This window comes from Gobio gobio (assembly GCF_949357685.1).
Source record: "Gobio gobio genome assembly, chromosome: 7".
NCBI classification, from domain to species: Eukaryota; Metazoa; Chordata; class Actinopteri; order Cypriniformes; family Gobionidae; genus Gobio; species Gobio gobio.
Genome location: NC_137103.1, coordinates 41,782,879 through 41,808,945, shown reverse-complemented (window position 1 = coordinate 41,808,945; position 26,067 = coordinate 41,782,879). Strand labels below are relative to the sequence as shown.

At 39.4% G+C, this 26,067-nt stretch overlaps 1 protein-coding gene across 1 annotated transcript in view; it reads right to left on the bottom strand.

Moving 5' to 3' along the window:
* lrp1bb (low density lipoprotein receptor-related protein 1Bb) overlaps positions 1-26,067 on the bottom strand; it is a gene marked incomplete at its 5' end in the record, with an annotated part of 359,446 nt that overhangs the window by 139,373 nt on the left and 194,006 nt on the right. Inside the window, 9 exons of the mRNA XM_079822148.1 lie at positions 1,616-1,816; positions 3,370-3,549; positions 6,488-6,658; positions 8,078-8,158; positions 17,865-17,981; positions 19,603-19,728; positions 20,974-21,114; positions 22,361-22,483; positions 25,363-25,552. Of these exons, the coding sequence (XP_079678274.1) occupies positions 1,616-1,816; positions 3,370-3,549; positions 6,488-6,658; positions 8,078-8,158; positions 17,865-17,981; positions 19,603-19,728; positions 20,974-21,114; positions 22,361-22,483; positions 25,363-25,552 (1,330 nt within the window). The remainder of the gene's footprint in view (positions 1-1,615; positions 1,817-3,369; positions 3,550-6,487; positions 6,659-8,077; positions 8,159-17,864; positions 17,982-19,602; positions 19,729-20,973; positions 21,115-22,360; positions 22,484-25,362; positions 25,553-26,067) is intronic.

Here is a 26,067-nt window from a genome sequence, read left to right as displayed (position 1 = left end):
CACCATCTAATTGGCAATGAGGGGCCCAAACCAAAAACAGGTCTAGTCAGACAGATAATACAACTCGTCCTCAGAACATGAGCGGTGGGCTCCCATGGGCGAGTGCTGGCAAAGCACTGAAAGTCACTGAAATGTTTGTCTAGTCGCATTCGGAGAGAATTATACATCGGAGACTCTCAGGAGACGCTTTCCCCAGTGAGGGCTTCACAGACAAACAGATCCTCATGTTTAGCTTGATTCAGACGGGCCTTATTTTCTCCCAGTGTCTGTAGCTTACAGAGCATGTGTTGGCTTTCCATTACACTCACTCAAGGATGCAACTTAAAGAGATTCAAGTAGCCCTTAGAGACATGCCGTGTAGGCACAAACACAGTATTATCAAAATCTTTTCACCCATGGAGAGGTAAACACAGTACATATTGATTTGCTCATATGAATCCAAATCAATACTGCTCAGGTATTTTATTCTCATTGGTTAGTTGCCTTTTTTCATGGCTTCCTGTGCATTGATAGATCTACTCCGCATGACTACTTCTAATTCAATCCATCCAACATTTCTTGCAGAATGCACCAGACCTCACGTAATACCACAGCAGATTTCAATTAGCGTTAGTCAAAGGGTGTACAGTGAATAAGGCTGTGAACACAAGCATTATGGACCCAGTGATAAATATGCACTGTGACACTTGCATTGATTAAAGGCCGAATTCATTCAAAAGTTTTGTGGTTTTTAGATCATGTCTGTTAGCTCTGCTGACAAAATTTACTTTAGAAGAAATTCACATTTAAAATGCAGTCTTTCTTTTCCAGGAATATATCCACAATATTATTAACGACTCATCGTATACTGTATCCAGGGGCGTATATACAAATTTTGTCAGAATACTGTCACACCATAAGAAGCCAGGCCTATTCATTTTTTTTCGATAAAAGGTAAATACTGGATGAAAAACTTGTTGCACTTTATTTTATAGTACTTACAGTGAACTTTCTTAAGAAAATATTGGGTAATATAAGGTAACCAAGGGTTAAGGCCAGGATTAAGGGCAGGTTCAGGGTTAGTCCCTAGTTATAGTTAATGTAATTACTGTAATAAGTACATAGCATGTACATGGGAAACAGGACTGTAAAAAAAGTGCTAAAATTTGTACAAAACTAACTGAAATAAATGAGCTTAAGATGAAGTACTAAAATCAAAAGTGAAATAAAAACAATTTAAGCTATACAAACAAATATACAAGAGCACATCAAATGTAAGCTAATCCAAAATATCAATAATAACGTGTAAATAATACACTGCTTTACACGCTCAACAAATTACCAAGCAATTAATAATAATAATAATAACCATAAATGAGCATTTTAATACAAATAATATTAATTGGAATTAATAATTCTTTTGATAAGAAAAACTGAGTTCTTGTAATAGAGTTCTATTTACAGTTGCCAAGCAACACATTAATGTCGAATTTGCAGTCACAGGTGTGCATTTATTCAGAATGCCTTCAAACATGCCTCATCCAATCCAAATTTAGAGATGAAATTATAATTTTTTTATCAAATCTTAGAACAGTAGAGCAGATGAGGCTCTAATCAAAGCCTTGCATGCACTCACCACAGAAAGGACCCTCATCCGAATGGTCAGCGCAGTCATTTCTCCCGTCACAGATCTTGCTGGGAGGCAGGCAGGTGCTGGAGTCATTCGCACAGGACTGAGTAGGGGGCTTACAGATGGAGGACTCGCACGAGTCTTCATCCGAACGGTCTTCACAGTCGTTATCGCCGTCACACACCCAGCTCTTGCTGATACACTTCCCTTGAGACCAAACATTCAGTCAGACCTCTAAATAAATCAAGCTGTCAGCCCTAAATTGTTGTTTGTAGGTGAGCATGAAGATAAATCTGGGTACATTTTCAGGTGGCGGAACGTCAAACTGGGGTGACGTCAAATGCAAACAGAAGCTTTTAGCAAGTGTCAGTTTATTTAATCCTCAGAGACTCATTTTATCAAAATTGCAACACTTATTTAAACATTTTAATTATGAAACATACATTACCGTTCAAAAGTTTATGTTTTTGAAAAAAGTCTCACCAAGGCTGCATTTATTTGATAAAAAATCCAATAAAAACAGTAATAATGTTAAATACTATTACAATTTAAAATAACTGTTTTCTATTTGAATATATTTGTAAAATATAATTTTTAATTTAATAAAATAAATGTTACAACTCACTACAAACGTGTACACTTTGCAACACTGAAAACCTTAAAACAGTCAAGTTTCTTTGTGTTCTACCTTCATGACCAAATAAACAGGTGAACACTCTTTCTGAGCATGTCAAAATGATATGGGATTTGGCATTCGGTCTGCAGTGCAGTGGTCCGGAAAAGGTGTACTTTCCTTTTTAGCACATTTTTCACATCAAAGGGGATAGGAACAAAACAACGAACAATTCTTCAGCTCTTTTGTCTTTGGTTTGGCTCTAGATGTCTTTTCAAGGCAATCTTTTACAATTAGGGCGACTGCTACATCAAAAAGCCCCATGTTGATTGATTTCACTATATGGTCTGAATGGAGAAAAAAATTGTGATACAAATTACAGCAAAATATGTTCAAAAGAAACACTGCATGTAATCCTTTTTGTGTAGAGGTGAGATGTGACATTTTCTCTCCCCAATGCATTCAACACATTCTTTTACTGCAGTTTATTATGCTGAAAGAAATTTGCCAGTGAGTTACAATATTCAAAGGTTTATTTCTTGAAAAGTGTAAATACGGTCTCTGTAGTGTTAGCAAAGCTTTATTCTGTTTGTTTCAGCATCCAATTCAACACAGCAACATTGGCTCAACCAAAGGTGCGACTTCAGGGTGGGACTGTCAGTTTGAAGCAGATCGAGGAATGTTTGGGAAACCTCAAGGTCTTAATTTTCCATTCGGCGAAGCTAGCGGCAAAAAAATGGCATCTCTCGCATTTTTGGTTTTACATAATAGCTAACTCTGAACATAGACTAATAGCATTGCTACCAAATTAGACACCACTGTGAAGTACAAATCATTCAAGCTCACAAGTTACACCATTCATCTCAGCTGTTTCGGATAAATATGAATTCTAACATTGCAAAGGATTGCACCATGTAACGAAAAACAGGCTGGATTTATCATCCGACTCAATTTGCAAGAGGCAAAGAGAACTAAAAGCTCAAGGATGACATCATGGTATAAAATATCACCCACTGCTTTAAAGAATTTAACAGTTTTCATATGTTACATTGAATACAAGGGGGAAATATAGCAGTAGGTCAGTGTACAAAATAAATGTGAAGTCATAGCAGACTTACTGGTACTGAGGAACACCTGGTAGGCTTACCTGAGCTTTTGCAGGTAAACTTTGCCTGGGGATCACACATTCTCTTAACACCCTTGCAGTTGGTTTCGTCACTGCCGTCTTCACAGTCTTTATCCCCATCGCAGCGCCAGCGCTCGGGGATGCAGGTCCCATCAGCGCGACAGTGAAACTCCTCTCCACTGCATTCCACAGGAGGCAACGCTGGACATGACAAAAACAAACAATCAAAAACAGATTGATCCTGAGGTTTTCCAATTCCTGAATGACTCAAATGAGATGCTACTTTTCAGTGAATCAAACACATACAGCATGACCATTGCCGTCCAATTCCTGAAACAATGACACTAATGAGTCAGTTTTTTTTAGTGAATTAAGCTCTTACAGCATGACCAGTGTAGTCCAGTTCCGAACAATGACACTAATGAGTCAGTTATTTTAAGTGAATCAAACATACACCACCACGTCCAGCTATAGGAAACTCAGAAGCGGACCAGGAGATTCGGGTGTATCTTTATTGAGTAGTTCCCTTTTGAAAAAAACAGCATATGCTGGTAAGGCATGTTTTGAAGCATGGCAGCTGTTTGAGCTGGTTTATGCTGGTCCGTAGATGGAGCTAGTTTCTTAGGACCAGCAAAAAAAACAGCTCATGACCAGCTAAAGACCAGATTAAACCAGCTCAAACCAGCTTCAAAATATACCTAACCAGCATATGCTGTGTTTTGTCAATAGGGTTGGCACCTTGGGTTATATGATTGTTATGTAGGCCTATTCTATCATTATGGAGAACAAGAAGTGAAACATTATTTTCAAATGAGAAAAAATGTAGGGCAGGACTTGATTTATCCATCGGGAATTGATTGGATCATTGGACCCCTTTGCTATTGCTGTGAACTCATGTGAGTGACAGGTTGTCCTGCCCTCATGCTGAAGAAGAGAAGTCATTGCAAGTGGAAGTTATTTTGATTAAACATTATGAGGACACATGAATAAAAAAATAAATAAAAAAAAAATATATATATATATATATATATATATATATATATATATATATATATATATATTTAATCATAAGTATTATGATTAAATAACAAGAATTGTCAAATTTGAATGGGAACTTGAACCTAAACATTTAGCTGGTGATATTGTTACTTGACTATAAGATTCCTAAATATGTAATCCTACACTGCACAAATGAGTTGGTTCTTTTAAGTAAATAAAACATGTAAAGCATGACAAATGTAGTCCAAATCCCGAACAAATTATTCTGAATCTGTTCTTTTTACTGAATCAAACACATACTGTACATAGCCAACAATGTTGTCCAATTCCTGAACAAATTATTCTAATGAGTCTTTTGAGTTTTTAGTGAATTAAACATGCACAGCTAACTGTAAGATGTAAAGTGTATATCAACTATTCAATTTATGCTGCTTCTAATAAAAACTGTATTGAAATCTCATCAATTGGGAATGGAAGAACAATTTTCTAACAATATTTAATAATTAAAATTAATAAAAGACTCATTAATGTAACCATAAATAAATAATGTATTAGAAATTGAAATGTAAAAAAAAAAAGTTGTTTTAATCGTTTTTTAAAACTCACAGATGCTTTCAGTTCAAACAACTTCTGTTAGCCTTGATAACGTTAAACGGATATCAAGATGTATCAAGTATACTTCAAGATTTCCTCTGTTCACACTAATAAATATTTAAATATTCTCCCCGACCCCGGCAAATACAAGTGTCTATGCGCTCTTAACACAAAGTACAGGGGCGAGAATTTCTTAAAGAGTAAGACAAGCACTAAAGAAAAGCCTTCTTTATTGTAGCCTGCCTCAATTATCAGTTTCTGACTCATTCTGAACCCTAACTATTGACAGGAGTTAAATACATACTCCAAAAAACATGTTGATACACCAAACCTACCTCAATCCCCAGCCTACCATCAAACAAAACAAGTGGCCTCCTGATAAAGACAGCTGGTAACATAACAAACCCCCTGCTTTGCTTAAGGCTAATGCTGAGAGTTACCAGTGTCTCATACTCTTTACAGATACAGACAGAGCATGTGTTATACAGTGATCTGAGCCCTGCGCTGGGAGGATATGAGCCGGACAAACCCTCAGAGACGGACAGGAGCCGAGAACCTCTGTCAGGAGCCCGTTTGATGAATGGCTCCAACATTTCTGTGACAAGCTGGTGAGCCGAAAGCATTGGAGGACTTGGCCTCAGCTTTCAGAGGTAATTACAGCAGATTAAAAGATCCAAATCTGTAAGGTGGTTCCCTAGCGAGCTCAGATAAGATTAGATCTGTCAAGTGTATAAAAAGAGAGAAAGTTTTGAACTTGTGTTCCCCAAATTAGGGACATTGCACCAAGGCAATTACAAGCAACACTGACTTGATCGCTATCGTTCAGCTCTTTGTTAGTCTGCTAATTAGTCATGTTAAACAGATTCTCTGGAAAACTCTCGGTAGGTTGGTTAAGTTGTTCATGTACAGAAACGAACACAAATGCGTTTTTAATCAACATAACAGGGAAATCCCTCTCTAAACACTCTTTGATTACTATGAAATGTTTGTATGGCATACATTGCAACTAGGGAACTGCCCGAGTAAAATTGTTCATTTGGTTACGGTGGCAAATTGGGCAATATCTGGTTCACAGATGCTGTACATGATGATTTTCAGTCTGTAGCAGTAATGTCACTCAGATAATTCGCTGAATAATACTATTTACACCTCATTTGCAGTTTGCTATAATTTATGTATAGGCTACATTACTATCTGCACTTCTGATTAGATGCTAACTATATTTTACTGGCTGCGTTTTGCACAATGACAATGCCAACTGTATTGAATTCAATTCAACTCATCTAATGTAATCAAATCTAGACGCCGTGCAGATGATCGAATGGAACAGAATGCAGGGGCCTTCATACACTTAAAAAAAATGTTGTTCACAGAAGATTCAAAGGCAAATTATATCTATGAATACATACATGCATGCATACCTTAGCCAACCATTTAAAAATATTACAGGCAGAGCTCGATTTTAAAGGAATCATCCCACGAGCACCTAAATGCACGTACCACAGGACCCTATAAGGTGGGTAAAGAGAGAAAGGTGATGTCCTACCAGGGGCAACACCAGCACAAGTCACATTTTCATCACTGAAGTCCCCGCAGTCATTGTCCCCGTCGCAGGCCCAGTGGTCTGGGATACATCTGCCGCTGGTGCACTTATACTGGCCATTTGCACAGGAGTGAACGCAGCCTGCCTCATCACTGTTGTCTCCACAGTCATCATCTATAATCACAAATACAGTACAGTCATGCATAATTCTCATGCATGACTCATTGAAACTCATTGCAATAGAGAACTTGTCCACACACTACCATTTAAAGGTTTTGGGGTTGGAAAGTTTTTTTTTTTTTTTTTTTAATGTTCATGAAAGTTGTCTCTTATGCTCACCAAGGCTGCATTTTTTATAATAATAATAATAATAATAATAATAATAATAATAATAATAATAATAATAATAATAATAATAATAATAATAATAATAATAATAATGTGGAAAAACTATTACAATTAAAATAATATATATATTTTAATATTTTTTAATATTTATTCCTGTAATTTTATACTACTCCAGTCTTAAGTGTCACAAGATCCTTTCTAATTAATATACTAATATTCTAATTAATATTAATGTAGAAAATAGTTGTGCTGCTTAATATTTTTGTGGAAACCATGCATTTTTTTCGGGATTCTTTTATGAATGGAAAGTTCAAAAGAACAACACGTTTGAAATTGAAATCTTTTGTAACATTATACACGTCTTCACTGTCACTTTTGATACATTTAAATTGTTCCAAGCTGAATAAAAGTATTAATTTCTTTAAAAAATAAACAAATAATACTTATAAGAGTAATAATTGTACTTTTGAACAGCAGTGTATAAGGTTGGTCTTTTTTAAAGCATGTATTGTCACACAAATTGTGTTGCTCCATCAAAATACAATAAAAAAATAAATCGATTTTATGATAGTCATACACTTTGGTACCAGAAAATGGCACATTTTCCTTAAGGGGGTCTTTAACCCTGTTGTGCCTCATGGTTTGTTGCACAATACTAACTGAAATGACAAAAACAGGACAGCACAGGAGTTTTCCAAACATGTGTCTTCAGGGCATGGAATTACGCCAAGCCTCATTTTGTACTGAAAAATCAGCAAGGTATCCGAAGGCCCTGACCCTGAATAAGAAATACTGCCTTCATATGCTGACCTTGGCTGAATGATCTCATTTGAGAAACAAAAGGAGAGAAAAAAAAGAGCGAGAGAAAAAGAAATAAGAAAAACAGTTACAAAAAAAGAGCAGGTTTTATTGTTGTTGATGACCGAGCGCTGCACTCAGGCAAAAACGTATTGCAGACCTTGAGGACCGGCAATAAATTATAAAGGTCTGTGTTTTACACTCTCCTTGATCTGAAATGGAGATATTTCAGATAAAATAATCTGTTAATATTTAATGGTTATTAATGTGATGCATTTCTTGTGTGACAAAAAAGACTGGACAGTAGGATCAATGGACTTAATTGAATTAAAGTGCCGGGCTTTCTTTTATCAGCTCCCAAGAATACAGGCTAATATATCATCATACTAAATGGAAGAGCAAGTAAAGCAAATGGTAAAGTATTTTCTTACTTCTGGATACACTTACCTGAGTCACAATGCCACTTCATGCTAATGCACCTCCCATTAGCGCAGCTGAACTGGCTGAGAGCTTCGCAGGTTGGGAACGCTGTGAGCAGAGAGAAAGAGTGTGAGGAACGTTCACCACAAAAACCCTGACGCTTGAACTCCATCCAATACATCATTGTCTCTTTGATACACTGGAGAAGAGAACCCATTTTTCATTTAGCTTTTAGCTTTGAAAAATTGCAAAAGAAGTTTGTCCTGGCACAGATTGCTCTGTCATGCTAATAGATTAAATTTGGAGGCTCTTTTGTCCTCAGGAAATTTCCTAGTTTCTTGCAAGTTTGGGGGCGAACCTGAACCTGTAACTATTCTCTTGCAGCGCGTTGCATTTTTTGTTGTACATAAGTCATACCGCGGGGGTTTAGTGCTAGTATTGTGGAAACCAAGAAACCCTGAAGGTCATGCAAAATGCCACAGTGAATTATTGCTATTTTCTAGCTAAGGTTAATGAAAAGAAATCACAACAAAGGGAAAACGAGACCTCACAGATGCAGTGGAAAACAGTCAGAGGCAATAAGAGCTCACCAGGAAGCAATAACACACCAGCGATGCGATAGCACGGTTTGTGCGCTTTACTATAGCGTTGATTTAAAGATATCAAAAGGTTATTGTTTCAACATTATGAATTACCACAGGTTTTGCTATTAACCTGTGGATCACGATGCCTTTGGTGAAAAAGGATTTTTCTTTTTTTAAAGATGAAGATTAGTTTATGGAAAAAAGCACTTTTTTTGATGAATACAATCTGCACAAGCTTATGAACATAAGTATTGCTCGTGCCGCGTTATACCTTTTCGCGAATACATCAGAGCTCATACGCTTGTAGGAATAGTGACATGACACGCAGTGGAGGAACAACATCTGCTTCTCTTTAAAGTGTCTCTCAGCTCAGTCAAGAAACTCCCACACATAGTCAACCAGGTAGCATGTGCATATGCACAGATGAAACAATTTTCAATTTACGAAAGGTAATTATGGCTGTGTAATGATGCATTTGTTATTAGTGTATTTTCTTTGAGGTTTTTGTTTGGTAACAGGTCCTTTTCCATTTATCAATGTCTTTAAACTTGAGTTTACATGATGTTCTAGCACGGAAATGTATAAATAGACAAAATATTATTATGAATAATCACACAATTAGCCCACACAACCAATAATTTTGTTTCCATAACATCACCATGAACATGGATAGTTCCCTTAGAGAATCCTAGGCTTAAGTGCTGTACTAATAGGCACAACGGTAATAACTTCTGACTCACGGATTGAATGGACTAAATGACACAGAATAGATTGCAGTTCATACTGTACATTTACATATAGTTGAAAATGCTAAGAAGAAATTATTTTATGATGCTCTACCAGAATCTCTCTAATTTATTTATATGTATACCACGGTCTGTCTGAATACTCAATTCTGATTGGCTGGAAGGTGTGCATTAAAACGGTTTAATGCACAGGTAGTTCCATTCAGTTTAATCACCATTATATTAATTCGCTGCTTTCATTGAAGCATGCACACACACACACACACACACACACACACACACACACACACACACACACACACACACACACACACACACACACACACACACACACACACACACACACACACACACACACACACACACACACACACACACACACACACACACACACACACACACACACACACACCACTCACACACAGAGATCACAATGTGTATACAGAAGCATTCAGGAGCACAGTTATTAATGCTGCCACGCGACTTTTATTAATAAAATAGCTTTGCTACTGAATCGCTACATTATATTTCTCAGCAACGAAGGGGTAATATCATCTCTCTCTCTCTCTCTCTCTCTCTCTCTCTCTCTCTCGTTTTTACCCTTCTGGTCAAATCTTGTGCTGCAAACATCAATAATGTCCCCATAAAACATGGAAATCCAACGTGTGTGTGTGTTTAAGAGTCAATCTAAAAACAAAATGCATTACATTTGTGCTTAGGACACTTTGAAATTAAGCATATTGATGTTGCTTCATTACAGAACAATTAAACAGTCATCAAATGATGGCCATAATATAATAACATTAATACTAAATTAAGCCAAAATTGCTTGAAATGTGTGTAGGCATCATTCACGGTCTTTAGATGCAATTCTGCTTCACTGGGTGACATCTCTAAAACATGAACAGCAGTAAACAGAACACGTGAGATTTCAGAAATAACAGATCCCAAGGGCTTCCCAGAGAAAATTACTTTTAGGGAATTGTTTTTTCCCTCACAAATAAAACCTTTGCCAGCACAAATAAGAACTCTTAGACGTCATTGGAAAGCACATCATTGGAAGTGCTGCTAATCTAGAAGACTGTTACAAGTCAAGATTACAGTTGAGTCAACAAATAAAAGAGAGAAAAAAAAGTTTTATTTGAACATTTATTCCCAGAACATGCTGCTGTTATTGTTGACAGCAGTAAATCCCACTTCTAAATTTCACAACAGAGTGTTCCAGTCCCCTGATTTTGGCAATTACTACTTTCAACATCCAGTTTTCACAATAGATCAGGTTCAACAACAAGAAGTGAGACTGCAGGGGTAATAACTCTGCCCAGTGAAATCTGATTTGAAGGGGGTGGGGGTGGGGGGGGGATCACTTATACAAATCTGTGCAGTAGACAGTGGCAGTTCAAGTTCACATCTCTTAGATTATAATGCAATCCTATCTCCAAGATAGGACTTCAACAAGCCACTATTGTTGTCTATTAAATAAAACAGAAGCAAAAATGTCTACATTAAATTAAAATGTTTTTTTTTATATTTACATTTATAGTAGTATCATTTTCACAACTTTGAAACAAGACCCCATCCGTGATCCCATGTATTCATCAAGAGTTATTATTACTAATCTTCCTTAAAAAAGACAAATTCCAGAAACTACACCAACACTAAAATTCAGAAAAGGGGCTTCAAAAATATTAAAATGTATATTAAAGCTACACTGTGTGATATTTTCCCCCATCTAGCAGTTAAAAGGTATATGACCATCCAGTGAATATTAGTTCCCTTTCGAGGGAACTCGCACTGCATCGGAACGACGAATTTGGGGACACTCCCTAAGCAACAGCGTATCTGAAGTCTGAATGAAATCATGCCAATCCTGATTGGTGTTGCGTCATGACGTAGCCATGACGGCATACCCGGAAGCTACATAAGGGGAGCCTGTGCATAGTAACGGCAGTTATCGCTCTTCAGCATAGCACTCTCTGTGAAACTGTCTGTCTATTTATTGTTGTTTGTCAAAAAGTGAAAGTGTGTGTGAAATGGCGACTGAAAAGTGAGAGAGTTTAAGCAGTGTGTGCATCCTTGTCCCCGTTACATGTTGGGCTCGGATGCACACCTGCTGTGTGTGCAGTGTCTGGGTGTTCAGCATACTCGGGCGGCTCTTGAGGGAGCCGCTTACGAGCATTATATGAAAGCTGACACTCAGGCTGCTCCGCTCTCGACTGGCCGTGTTCGATGAGACCGGCCAGCCTCGTGAGCCCTGTGGATCGGTCCCGCATCCGCCGAGGCGGTGCTTACGGATGGACTGTCAGCGGGACTTGGGACTGCTGAGGTATCTTCCCAGTCTTTGTCTGACAGTTCAGATGTTCTCCTTCCCCGTGTGGAAGCCCGCGCTGCGGCTTCTTCCCCCGGGGCGGAGGACCCGATGCTTCAGCGGTCTGATTCGGAGGAATTAGACGTGCTCAGCATCGAGGCAGTCAAAGTCATAAGCACTCCTTATATATGCAATTAAAGTGGACACACGCGATCGGTGTGCATGAGATACTGGTTGGTTTAACGGCTTGAGCCACGTTGCTGAGGCAACGTGTGGGTTTCGAGTCCGTATAGTACAATAAAACAGTATCGTCTGATGATGGCTGCATTTAAATCATGATGATGGAGGATTTAAATGAAATATGAGCTGACTCTGAGGAGTTAGATATTCAGCCCGTCATTCAGACCATGTTTCACCGTATTGTCAATACTGTTTGGCTTTTTTCTCGAGGGATGAAAGCCAATTGTATTATGACGGCTTGAACCACGTTGCTGAGGCAACGCGGGGTTTATGAGTCCATATGAATACAAATAACAGTGTCGTCTGATGATTACGGCTACATTTAATTCTGAGGAATTAAATAAAATATAATCTGACTTTGAGAAGTTAGATACTCAACCTATCATTCAGACTTTGTTTCACCTTATTGTGGCTGCATTTAATTCTGAGGAATTAAATTAAAATATTATCTGACTTTGAGGAGTTAGATGTATTTTTATTCAGCCTGTCATTCAGATCAGGTGGCACGGGTTTGGTGATTATGATGGCATTTAATTCCGAGGAATTGAGTGTCATCTTATCCGACTTTGATAAGTTGGATACTTTAATTCTGTCACCCAAGCGTGTTTAACTTGTGAACTAGATATTCATCTAAGATGGAGCACTCCTGAAATTGATGTCGTTCTCGCCGCATTGTGGCCTGCGGGACACATCAGGTTTAGGCAAGGGCTAATCGCAGTGTCCGCCCTAGTGTTGCGGCCCTGTCGAGTTGCTCCCTTAGATGAGGCCCCTGCTGGCCAGCCCCCTCTCCCGGGTAGGAGCGACCGAGGTCGTTTTCCCCCAGGAGCTCTTGGGAAATCAGTGCTGTGTTCCCGCCGTCAAAGACGCTTCGTGCCTCACTGATTTCCCGCGCACGCACGCTGCCTTCGTCGCCTCCAATAGGACTTGCGACTGGGCAGCGAACGTGTGCGCCCACCGAAAATCGTTCTCAACTGCTCCCTGCCGGTTAGCCGCTTCAGGGGGTTGGGAATGAGTTTCGGTTGACACCCGAGGCCAGCCTCGAGAGGCTGGTTCCCTTAGTAGATTATCTCGGCGCATGGTCATGCCTTCCGAGGGGCAAAGCGTACCAATATCGGGTTCTTCCAGGCGGCCTAGCCCTTTGAGACTCTACACGCAGTAGCGTGTTGACGCCTTCTCAGAGAACTGTGTTCCTGGGAGTCATATGGGATTCTCTACGTTGTGGGCACAATTGTCTCCCGCACGTAGCGAGTCCATACGGGCGGTGGTCTCTAAAAGGAAGCTAGGCCACAGCATCACTGTGAAGCAGTTTAAGGACTACTGGGGCTCATTGCGGCTGCGTCCAACAGAATATCTCTTGGCCTGCTGCATGAGACCCTTACAGTGGTGGCTGGGAATCAAGGAGTTTTCCTCGAGGGGAAAACCATTCTGTATGATCAGGGTAACGTGCAGATGCCTTCGTTCCCTAGTCATGTGGAAGAAACCTTGGTTTCTGTCCCAAGGGCCAGTGTTGGGAGCGTCCTGTTGCTGGGAATCCGTTTCAACAGACGCCTCCCTCACTGGCTGGGACGTGGTCATGGCGGCCGCTTTGCGAGGTCCTTGGGAGACCCGGCATTTCTCCTGGCACATCTACTGCCTGGAAATGCTGGTGGTCTACAAAGCTCTGAGGAGCTTTTTCCCGGACCTCCGCGGCCACCATGTCCTGATACGGAAGTAAACCAGGTGGCTTTCCTTGAGGGGAAATCCATTCTGTATGATCAGGGTAACGCGCAGTGGCCTTCGTTCCCTAGTCATATGGAAGAAACCTTGGTTTCTGTCCCAGGGGCCAGTGTTGGGAGCGTCCTGTTGCCGGGAATCCGTTTCAACAGACGCCTCCCTCACTGGCTGGGACGTGGTCATGGCGGCCGCTTGCGAGAGGTCTGTGGGAGACCCGGCATTTCTCCTGGCACATCTATTGCCTGGAAATGCTGGCGGTCTACAAAGCTCTGAGGAGCTTTTTCCCGGACCTCCGCGGCCACCATGTCCTGATACGGAAGTAAACCAGGTGGCTTTCCTTGGGGGGAAATCCTTTCTGTATGATCAGGGTAATGCGCAGTGGCCTTCGTTCCCTAGTCATATGGAAGAAACCTTGGTTTCTGTCCCAGGTGCCAGTGTTGGGAGCGTCCTGTTGCCAGGAATCCGTTTCAACAGACGCCTCCCTCACTGGTTGGGGCACGGCATCAGGGGGGTTGAGGTCGCGCCCTCTATGCAGACTGGCGCATCACATCCTCCTGTGGTCCCAAGGGAAACTGTTGTCCATCAGGGCAATGTATGTCCCGGGGGTCCAAAATCAGGGAGCAGACATCCTGTCGAGGCAGGGGCTGAGGCCCGGGGAGTGGCGACTCCACCCAGAGGTGGTGGAGGCCATGTGCGAGAGGTTCAGCCCAGTGGAAGTGGACCTGTTTGCGTCTCGAGAGACGTCCCACTGTCCACTGTGGTTTTTCCCTCACGCATCCAGCCCCGCTGGTTCAGACGTGGCCGAGGCTGCGTCTGTACGCATTTCCCCGATTGCTCTGCTCCCGGGAGTCCTGGAAGGGTCCGGCGACAGGGGGTCAGCCTACATCTGGTAGCACCCCGTTGGCCGACTCGAGTTTGGTTCTCGAATATCATAGCTCTGCTAGCAGGTCAGCCGTGGGAGATTCCTCTGAGAAGGGATCTCCTATCTCAGGCGGTGGGTACGATATTTTACCCCCGCCCGGAGATCTGGAACCTTTGGGTCTGGCCCCTGAGGGGGCCGGGTACCTAGAGGCTGGCCTATCGGCAGAGGTGATAGAGACCTTACTCAGTTCCAGCGCTCCGTATACGAGGAGACTGTACAGCCTCAAGTGGAATGTATTTTCCACTTGGTGCAGGGAGCGTGAGGTGGACCCAGTTAACTGCCCAGTGGCTTCAGTGCTGGAGTTCCTCCAAGATCGCTTCTCTGCAGGGCTTACCCCGTCCACACTCAAGGTGTACGTGGCTGCCATTGGGGCTTTCCACACGCCTTTGGGTGATGGGCCTTTGGGTAGGCACCAGTTGGTTGTATGGTTCCTCCGTGGGGCTCGGAGGATGAGGCCTGCGGCTCGTTCCAGAGTCCCAACCTGGGATCTGGCAGTGGTTCTCGAAGGATTGGCTGAGGCCCCCTTCGAGCCGCTAGAGTCAGCAGACCCAAAGAGCTTGACCCTTAAGATGGCCTTTCTCTTAGCCATCACTTCTCTGAGGAGAGTGGGGGACCTTCAGGCCTTGGCGCTTACGCCGACTTGCCTGGAGTTTGCCCCTGGCGAAGTGAAGGCCATCTTACACCCTAGGGCCGGTTATGTGCCCAAGGTGCCATCAAGCGTGGTCAGGCCTTTGGTTCTTCAGGCATTTCATCCTCCGCCTCACGTGACGGCGGAAGAAGGGAGACTTCACCTGCTCTGCCGGTCAGAGCTCTTATAATGTATATTTAGTGAAGTCTGCACAGGAGATCTGTACAGCTGTCTATAGCTTGCACCTATACATAACCCGAGCCGTTTCTCTTCCTCTCAATTCCGATTTCGTTTTAACTCCTACGGTGGCCGATTTAGTCCAAGATTAACATGGCTTCCAGTTCGACCTCGTCCACATTCGACAAGGTGCCATCGAGTGTTAAAACGCAAAAGGCGAAGCTTGAATTTACGGGTATGTCCCTCTTTGGCTAATGTACTTTCAAGATGGAGGGGCAACATGGCGACCCGCATTCGAACCCCTTACCCGTATGTATTTTCAATGGCATATTATAAACTTACGAGAATACTTTATTACTTGAAAGAAGTAAATATACATTAATGAGCACATATATTTTTGAAAGAACTAAGTGTCTTTAGCTAAGAATAAACTAAAAAAGTTACACAGTGTAGCTTTAAGACACATCATTGTCTAAAAGACTCCATATCAGCATACAATTTTTTTGTAATTTTGAAGAAAAAATAAAATACTAAAGATCCATAATAAATGACTATGGATCTTGTTTACAGGTCAGTTTTACCCCAAAATGAAAACATCATCATTTACACACCCCTGTATCATCTAACCTGGTATTATTACTGTACCTTTGTGAAACCTAAAATGTTTGGCAGTTTTAACTATCCACTTCCAATGCAGGGAAAAGAGAAGTTCAGATTTTTTTTTTACATTAAAAAAAAAATCAATACAACTCAAAGACAGAATGACATGAGCTTCAAACTATGAACTATTCCTGTTTTTTATGGATGTGATAGCTAATACGAAAATGCCACAGCTACACTGGAATACCAATATTGTACGAAGGCAAAACATGTTTTGAAGGCTTCAAAATGCTTTCAGAATGGCAATTAGCACACAGCAAGCTGAGCGTCACTGTGTTTTAGGTGTGTTGTGCGCAGTGCAGTTGTGGGAGCCAGTGATGCTCCACGTCTTTCGGCCCAGCTTGATTACGATTAAATGAAGTCAGGCATGCACTCTAATTACTGCTTACACAGGGAGTGTTTGTGCAAGAGTGTACTGAGGCAGTCTAAGACACAGCAGAGGTAACCAAGACAATGGCACTTTGAGCAATTTGCAGCATTTGGTGACAGAAATCCAGAAAGTTACATTTCCTGCATGGCATGATAGAAAAACCGGCACAGGAGTCAGAATTTAAATTTAGCTCTTGAGGGAGTAAAACTGACAGGAAGGAGAAGTGATATATGATGAGACCATGATACCGTAAAAAGATGCATTTACATAGACCTTTTAAATGTACATATAAATGTATATGGACCCTAGGGAAATGCATCACATGCTTTAATGTTGATTTTTGTGCATAGTCAACAGAAAACATGATGTGCACCAACAGAGAGCTAGAAATGTTATGAGACTGACATGTAAAAGAAAAAAAAACATTTTAAATTGGTTTAGTTTAGTCAGATTACTTTCTGGCTTAATAAAAAGACAAACAAAATTAAAATTACACCCATCACCTTTAACACTGAAATAAACTTAGGACCAGATTTACTAAACAGGGGAAATTAGCATGAGAGCGCAATTCCAAAAAAAGCACTGAATCTGCGCATGATCTACTGACAAAGCGCAAATTAAAGAACACAGACACAGCCAGATTATTTCCATCATGACCAATGCGAAATAGCGTTTGTTTGGGTGGTATATAATGGCACAAATACCAGTAAATTGATTTTACTGCATGATTCGCGATGCATGATTTCGATTTTTAACAGTAAAAGAGGGTTTGCTCTGACTCTGTGCCTCCTTTCAAAGAAATGCTTGTGTAAGAAGAGACTACTCAAAGGGCTACCTGTCTTATAGAATTTATGCTCCGAATAGTCATTTCACAGTGGGAGTTCACAGTGGTAACTTTCCTGGGTCATTTCCTCTTAAAACCCAGTGTCATTTCCTTTCTCTGCTTTCAGGGTCTGGGATGTAGTTATGGTGAGCTTTTAACATCAGAGAATTTCTGATTTGTATTACCGCCACACTCTTAAAAGCTCTTGCATATAAGTTTAATTACCATTTCCTTTCTGCTTCTAAAAGCACAGACTCGGGGGCTGAAAGAATATACATGGTTGACATTGTACTCAGTGCTGAACACTATAGCTATTGGTGGTGGAGTAACATAAGAGTGGGCTGCAGAGATATACCTTTAGAGGCAATGCTCAGGCAAGTGTTACCAGTGATATGAGAGCCAAACTGACTATGTAGAAACCTGTCCACAAACAAACATTTTGGTTTTTGTTATGGCCTTATTCCTTTTGGTTTGTTGGCAGAGATGCATTTAAAAGGGTCAGATTTGGCACAAGCAGTGGCATTGTGTTGCTGGAAAAGGGAAGAGAGAGACAGGCAGGTTGATAATGACAGCGCTCACAGATCCACCAGTTATACCACAGTGAAATTTGCCAAGCCAATTAGCTAGCAGGACGGTGACTCACCACAGGACGTGGACTCGTCTGACATGTCTCCACAATCATCATCTTGATCGCAGCGCCATGCTTCTGGTACACAGCGACCATTACCACAGGTGAACTGACCAGCCCGACATGGCTGGGCTAAAGACAAAACGATAAAGGGAACAAGATAATCTGATTATTCATGACATTTAACAGTTTTTAACAGTGGCCACCTGGGATGCAAATTGCAAAGAATATAGTGATGTTATTCCACTTAATAATTCCATTAAACATTATTTGAGCAATTTTGAGCAATTTTGAGCAAAAAAAGTTTAGAAAATAGTTAGAGAACAGATTGTTTCAATAGAACAATAATAATAAATTCAATTCTTGGGGGAAAAAAAAGAAAATTAAAGCAAAGCAAAATCAATCTTGCACCAGTTCTTGATTTCTAATCATAGCGGACAGAGCTTAAACACACACGTACGAGATAATCAATTTAAGTCTAAGGGTAATTTCTTTAAGCTGGTTTAGTCTGATGTGTGACTCCAGGAATTAGTCCCACCAAAAGGCAATCTTTTAATTCAGAGCTTACTGATCAAAATTTCATTGATACGCCAGAGACTATTTTACAGCCAATTCAAGCAATTCTTTGCTTCAGATCATCTCGAATCATGAAATATTAAATCGCTTTAACATCTGCTGTCAATTTCAGCTCCTCACTGATTCAGTATAATCACTGGTGTTCCACATCGCTTTGCTCTAACAGCTTCTGCCAAGTCAACAAAGGCCTGAGCCGTCTCCGGCTTTATCAGAGGGATGTCAGACTGTTGACAGCATTTATCACATCTGTTCTTCCCTTCCATTGATCTTACAGCACTTAAAGTATAGAAAGAGTGTTAACTTCTGGAAACAGGCCAGGTGTTACTCTAGTTAGAAAACAGGAGGTTGGGGGGGTTGGGGGGAGTTCACTTCGCTGCACATCCATGCTTATTGATTATCAATCTCCCATAAGAAAGTCAATGCTCATTGCCTCATTATAGTACCTGAGAAGGTAGCTCAAAATGAGAATCAGCAATGGAATAAATAAGGCAGCATTTCAAAATGGTAAATCACTATACAATTAGAGGCTGAGGCTGTCACACACTTCACAATGGCAAACAAAAACTGAAATGCTTTAAAACATTTTTAACTGTAACCTGAAAGTATGATCTTAAACTTAATCTTTACGTTGCTATTTTAATTTTGAAAGCCTACTAAAACAAGAATCTATGCATGTCACTTCTTCATGAAGCTGACAAGAACATTTTCCAATTGAAAGAAGTAGTTTTGTTAAAAGTAGCAAAAACAGTTTTGATAATTGAGGAATTTTGAGGGATGGAATGAGGGGGAAAAAAGAAAAGTTCATACACATACTCCCAAAAAAAAAAATTATTATATATATATATATATATATATATATATATATATATATATATATATATATATATATATATATATATATATATATATATATATATATATATTTATATCATATGATGTTAATTGATAACACATACTAATAAAAGTGATATTAAGATAATGCTTGTTTTTAGTTTCAACAGTTATTTAGTGTGACCCTGAAGTGAGAAATTATGTAAAAATAATTCATAGAGCACAGTAAGTTTAATGTGTGATTAATACGTTTCATATCCACACTAATTGTAGAATGACTCAATGGTATGACTGGCAGATATTGGTAGATTAATCTGTTTAATATGTATGAGGGAGTAGAGTCTACCTGAGCATGTTTTATTAGACTCATCTTCATTATCTCCACAGTCATTGGTTCCATCACAAAGCCACCTTTTGGGTATGCAGCGGTTATTGGGACACTTGAACTGGTCAATCGGGCAACTGTGGTTAGCTGGAAGGCACAATGGAAGCAAAAAAATCATGTCAAACTAGGAAATGTTTTGCTCAAAAAAGTACACATCGTATCTAAGAACGTAACAAACAATTTGCACTTGACATATTTGTTATTGTTGGGTTTTTTTTGTATGGGAGGGGGGGTTGGTTTGACATGTTTTGTTATACCGCTGACAGCCCACTCTCCATATAAGTGAGTTCATATGCATAATACTCTACTTTTGTTTTGACACAGCACTTTTCATTGTACTATTCATCTATTCTCCTGAGCTAGCTTCACATTTATCTGAAAAATATGCATTTGCCCTCAGGCGTTTGAGTTTATTTAAAGTGCTGCCTGTGTTTTCCTCTACTATTTGCTCTATTTAATAATAGAACCTACCATTACTCACAACCCTGGATACTCAACGCATACCCAACAGACAATGAGTAACAGATGAAATGGAAAACCGGATTCAAGTGGGATCAGGCAGTAAAGTTTCAGGCGTATTAAACTATAGGACATCCCAGCAGAGCAGAAAATTGATTTTGCAATTCTGATAATTCTGGCAGAACATCACGTTAAAGTATTTCTCATAGTGAAAAATGACTCAGCCCACAACGTTTTAACATGGTGCTTATCTTATCGATTAGCTCATGAGCAGATTGTGCAGCGGGATGCAGTGCGTGGGAGAACATTTTGATACTGCCGTTGATATTGCAGACATCCTTGAGATGTCAATTAGCAACTTATTAATTATCAACCAATACGCAGACAGCCTGCTTGTTCACTTTTACATTTATGTAGATGCTTTTATCCAATGCAATTCAAGATAGAATATATAATTTAGTACCATATACATATAATTATTATATAGTTTTCTCGAATTGTGGATTTTGACTGGCCAATTTGGGATATCGTGAATGATTTTTTTTTTTTTGCATATACTGTATATTGGACCACTGTATACACTACGCCTTGGCTTCTTTCATATTTTTCGTATCACTTTGAGGCTTCTCTCTGAGTGAGGATTTTAGGAAAAAAAAAATCCATATTTTTACTAGGTCGGTATAAAATGGATGACACCTGTGATACCTGTAAAGAATGAAAATTTCTGTATTGAGTGATACATCACAGACACATATGACACTCGTTGCATGCTAAATGACACAGCTTGAGGCCACAGAGGTTTGATGGTTCAGTTAAGCAGGCACAACAGGGATTATACGTCCCAGTCAGGGAGGAAGAAAACAAGGTACATACAGCATATGTGAGCCTCCTCATCACTCCCATCTAAACAGTCATCATCTCCATCACAAATCCAATTGGCTCGTATGCAGCGCCAGTTCCTACACTGAAACTCATCATTTCTGCACCGCTGGGGCTCCTCTTGACCTGCAGAGTCTTCGGGAGAAAAAAAAACAACACAAACGCAAAACTGAATTATAGGGGAAGAACTTCAAGGAATATATTGTCAAACAATTTATTGGGGTGATGTGGCGTCTGAGGGTCAGATTATACTCGTGTTACTTTTTCAAATAAGTCAAGCGTGTTACTTGTCTCTTTATTACAGCATTGCAACATGACAAATAGAAGATTTTTTAAAAAATAAAGCAACATAATCTTAAGATTGTCTGTAATTGAGTGACTGGTGACTATGGGACTAAGGAGGGCTGCTTGAAAAATAATGAAGCAATTAATGCAATCGGACTCCGAGGTTGCTTTATTTCTTCTCGATAGGCGAGTAACATTGGTTTTGTTTTGTTTCACATAACTAATATATGCTGGTTTTTGCTTGAATATGCTCGTGTGTCATGTTCGCTTGTTTGTCCATTTTCAATCGTATCGTCATTCACTTCAGTGATGATAAAGACCCATTAATTTCCACATCCTATAACGTTAAACCACTGTCTGTTTCAAGCGTCAGCTCGCAGTGTGTCCGAAAAGTAAGACAATAAACTCCTAATATATGTTTGCTTTCACTTATTGATGGCATCATACCCTCGGCCGGCTGGCACAGCAGATTCCGCCATAGTTGTTGCCTGGGTTACATATGTGTGGGGCGGAGCTATCAAAATAGGGGCGTGTTTGTTTTGGTGATTTGAAATATCAACATCAGTTACCAGAAAGGACTTACCCCACCTTTAATTGACATTTAGAGGATTTTTACATTTATCTATATTTTTTAAACATTAGTGAAATAAATAACTTTATATACAACAATCAATACATTAGTAATGGATTTCTTTATTTAAATGCTTGTCCTAGTCCTCCACAGACTTTTTGTCATGTTTTTTGTTTTTCTAAGGGAATAATATATATATATATATATATATATATATATATATATATATATATATATATATATATATATATATATATATATATATATATATATATATATATAATATATATATATATATATATATATATATATATATATATATATATATATATATACATATATATATATATATATATATATATATATATATACATATACATATATATATATATATATACATATATATATATATATATATATATATATATATATATATATATATATATATATATATATATATATATATATATATATATATATATATATATATATATATATATATATATATATATATTTAAAGCCTACCAGAGCATGTGACATTGTTCTTGTCCAGGTGCTGGTTGTCGGCACATGCGCACACCCGACCTCCCGGGACGGCCAAACAGAGGGTACCACAACCCCCATAATTCACCCGGCAGGCATTGTCACCTAAAAAACAAACATAGGACTAAACAACAGAAATCTACAAATCTTCTTCCCCACTGGCAGGACAGCTGTTTATGTGTTCATCCCTTTATGGCTTTTAGCAATGTCTCTCCTTGAAACAGAGAACATAAAGTTCTTCTTCACTGCCCACTCAGAACCAATTTCCTGCTCTTCTGGGATGCTGGTGTTACACGGGGGCATTATTTTTAATCACACGTCAAGTAAATTATGGGAAACATTGGAGAAGAGAGCCATTTGACACTCTTTTCCTTTCACAGACATAATTCGTTGTGTGGGCAATGACACCTACGAAAGGGGAGGAGTGGAGAAAAACAGTTTTGTGAGAAAACTGTCACTTATTAAGTTGAGGCATGGGGACAATAATACGGTTTCATTTAGAGAGGGGTTGAAAGGCATTGCCTGAACCAATGAGATAAAAACTGCTTTGTAATGGCCAATCTGTGGTATTCCAAAGAGCGGAAACACAATTAATCTTTTTCCTGACAGGCGCTTTGAGGAAATTTGTCTTCTGCTGAGGATGTAGACTGTAAAAAAAAAACGTATTTTTGGGGTAAGAAATGCATACGTGACTCCTTCACCCTCATCCGTCACAAATCTTGGTGTTAAGAGCGTTGTAAGTTGGATGTCAACATGAGAATATTTAAATCATGAAATGAGTCTGCTGGTCCCAGCTGCCTTCGTCATCTTTCTCAAAAGAGTGAGTCTCTCTGACATCCGCCACACTGTCTGCTCCCCTAAAAATGCACCACCCTCAGGTAAGTAAGAGATGAAACATGCGGGAGCCGAACACACTCCTGTGTTCTCTGTGCTGCTTGTCTGCGTGCGAGAGGGCCCCGCTGAGTAGCGTCCCTCCCTCTACGTGTTGTGACTGGCACTTAAGAGGGAGGATGACAGTAATCAACCCTCCTTGCCTCAGACATCTACACAAAGTTAAACATTCTAAACAGAGCTTTAGCCCCCACTTCACCAGATTAAACCCACCCACTCAACAGGACGGCTCTTGCTCTGCAGTTGGGTCTCTGCAAATCAAAGTTAAAGCCATGAAAATCTGTAATAGCTGTGCTGTGTGTAAAAAAAAGAAGTAATTTATTATGAATTTTCTGAAAGAATGCATTAGCCCATGTAATATGTGAAAATGTTTCCACCAGATTCTTTTGTGTATTCAATTCGTGTATATTTCAATTTGGTAATATTAAACCAAGCAATGAATTGAACAACACCCGGAATGTTTGGGGTTGGTAATATACTTGAAAGGAGTCTCTTATGATCACTAAGGCTTCATTTATTTGATTAAACGCATACACAGTGAAGAATATGCAGCGTTATTTTTGTACATTTAATTACGTTATACAATTTCTTATGCCTGGCATTTCTTATTTAGTGTTTGAATATTTTCAGGTAGGTTTATTTAATTTGTGTCTTTGTTCTATTGTAGTTTTGTTCTATTGCTTGTGATTAGTTTCTTTGTTCTTACTTTATCACTGACTTACTTGTCTTCAGAAAGCTTGAGAGCTTTTTAAATTATTTTGCTAATATTGGATTTTTGTGGTGTTGAAATCGATGATGAGAATTAGGAAATTTCAATGGTATCAAAACTTAATACTGTATCATAAAAAAACATATTTAAAGCAAAAATAACTATATCATGATAATAATAATAATTTGTTACATTTATATAGCGCTTTTCTGGGTACACAAAGCACTTTACATGGAAGGGGAGGGTCTCCTCAACCACCACCAATGTGTAGCATCCACCTGGATGATGCGACGGCAGCCATATTGCGCCAGAACGCCCACCACACACCAGCTGATTGGTGGAGGGGACACCGAGTGATGAAGCAAATCGGTATATACTGTATGTATATGGGGATTATTAGGAGGCCATGATGGGCAGAAGCCAATGGGCAAATTTGGCCAGGATGCCGGGGTTACACCTCTACTCTTTTTCCGAAGGACATCCTGGGATTTTTAATGACCACATAGAGTCAGGACCTCGGTTTAACGTCACATCCAAAGGACGGTGCTTATTGACAGTATAGCGTCCCCATCACTATACTGGGGTGTTAGGACTCACACAGACCACTGGGTGAGCACCCCCTGCTGGTCTCACTAACACCTCTACCAGCAGCTACCTAGTTTTCCCAGGAGGTCTCCCGTCCAGGTACTAACCAGTCTCAACCCTGCTTAGCTTCAGTGGGAAAACAGTCTTGGGCTACAGGGTGATATGGCTGCTGATGATACATATCGTTAGAGAAATAAAATTACTCATTCCGTGATATAAAATTTTGGTCATATCGCTCACCCCTAATAAGATTCTTTCATGAATAGAAAATTCAAAACAACAGCATTTATTTAAAATGTATTTGAATTATTTTGAATCTTTGTATAATTTTAATTCTCTATAACATTTAATCAATTTAATGCATCCTTACTATAAAAAAAAAATCTTACTGAGCCCAAACTTTTGAACAGTAACGCTATTAACTTTCATAATAAATTAACTTTTTTTGCCATTGTGGAAAAACTATTAATTTCCTAGAATGCTATATATACTCCAAAGTCTTCTAAATCGAATCAGCATGAATCAGGCTTACAAGACAGATACCTTAAAAAGTTGAAGTTACCTGCTCTGCCAACAAACAAAATTAAATTTCTTGGAATTTCAATACAGTGAATTCATCTTCCTGTCACTACAAATCAAATTTGTCTGTGTTGTGGCCAATTCAATTTAAACTCCAATGTAACTGTATGAATTAAAAAAGAAAAAGAAATCCCGACCATTACTCATTAAAATAAAAGAAGATGAAAATTGTGTCATTCTGTAATCTTGAACTTTTCTTTTAGAGTTAAAGTGACTTTACCCAGCTGGCTTTGTGCATCATAAACTCTGAGCCCAAACAGAGGGGGTCTTTCACTTCTCAGCAGATTGACTTCACCAGAGACCAGATCCAGCTGGAAGATTGAGGCGTTCATGTACTCTGTCCAGAAGATGGAATTTTGGTACTGTGCAATCCCAAACGGGTGATTGAGTTCCCTGCCACTGTACACAACCTACAGCAAATAGCAAGAAAATATATATTAGCATGTACCGTTGTGACAACGGCAGTAGAGTATTAACCTTTTTTTTTCTCTTTAATATCTAAATGGCTTGATGGATGAACTGGAACAGATGAAAAGTTTAAAGAGAGAACTCAACAATGTTTCAATGCTTCAAAGATACAGTATGCCAGAAAACTCTCAACCAGCACTTTCATTTCACATTAAATTCATTCTTGTAAGACCAAATTATCCAAGCTATGCATTCATCATACATTTTATAGCTTGTTTATTCTGTCAAAGTTTGTCTCAATAATAGAGCTCTTCAGTCATTACATCAATTCGCAGGCCTATCCAGAAGTCTAATTTGCCATGGGTTCCCACAGGAATTTCTAATGGGTTTTTACAAAGTGGTTTTCGATCTAAGTAAAGTAAAGTCTGTGGTCAACATTACTTGAAGAGAATTTCCCATTCTGTGCAGCAACATAAACTATGCAAATATCAGACCTCAAATGTAGATTTTAAAACTG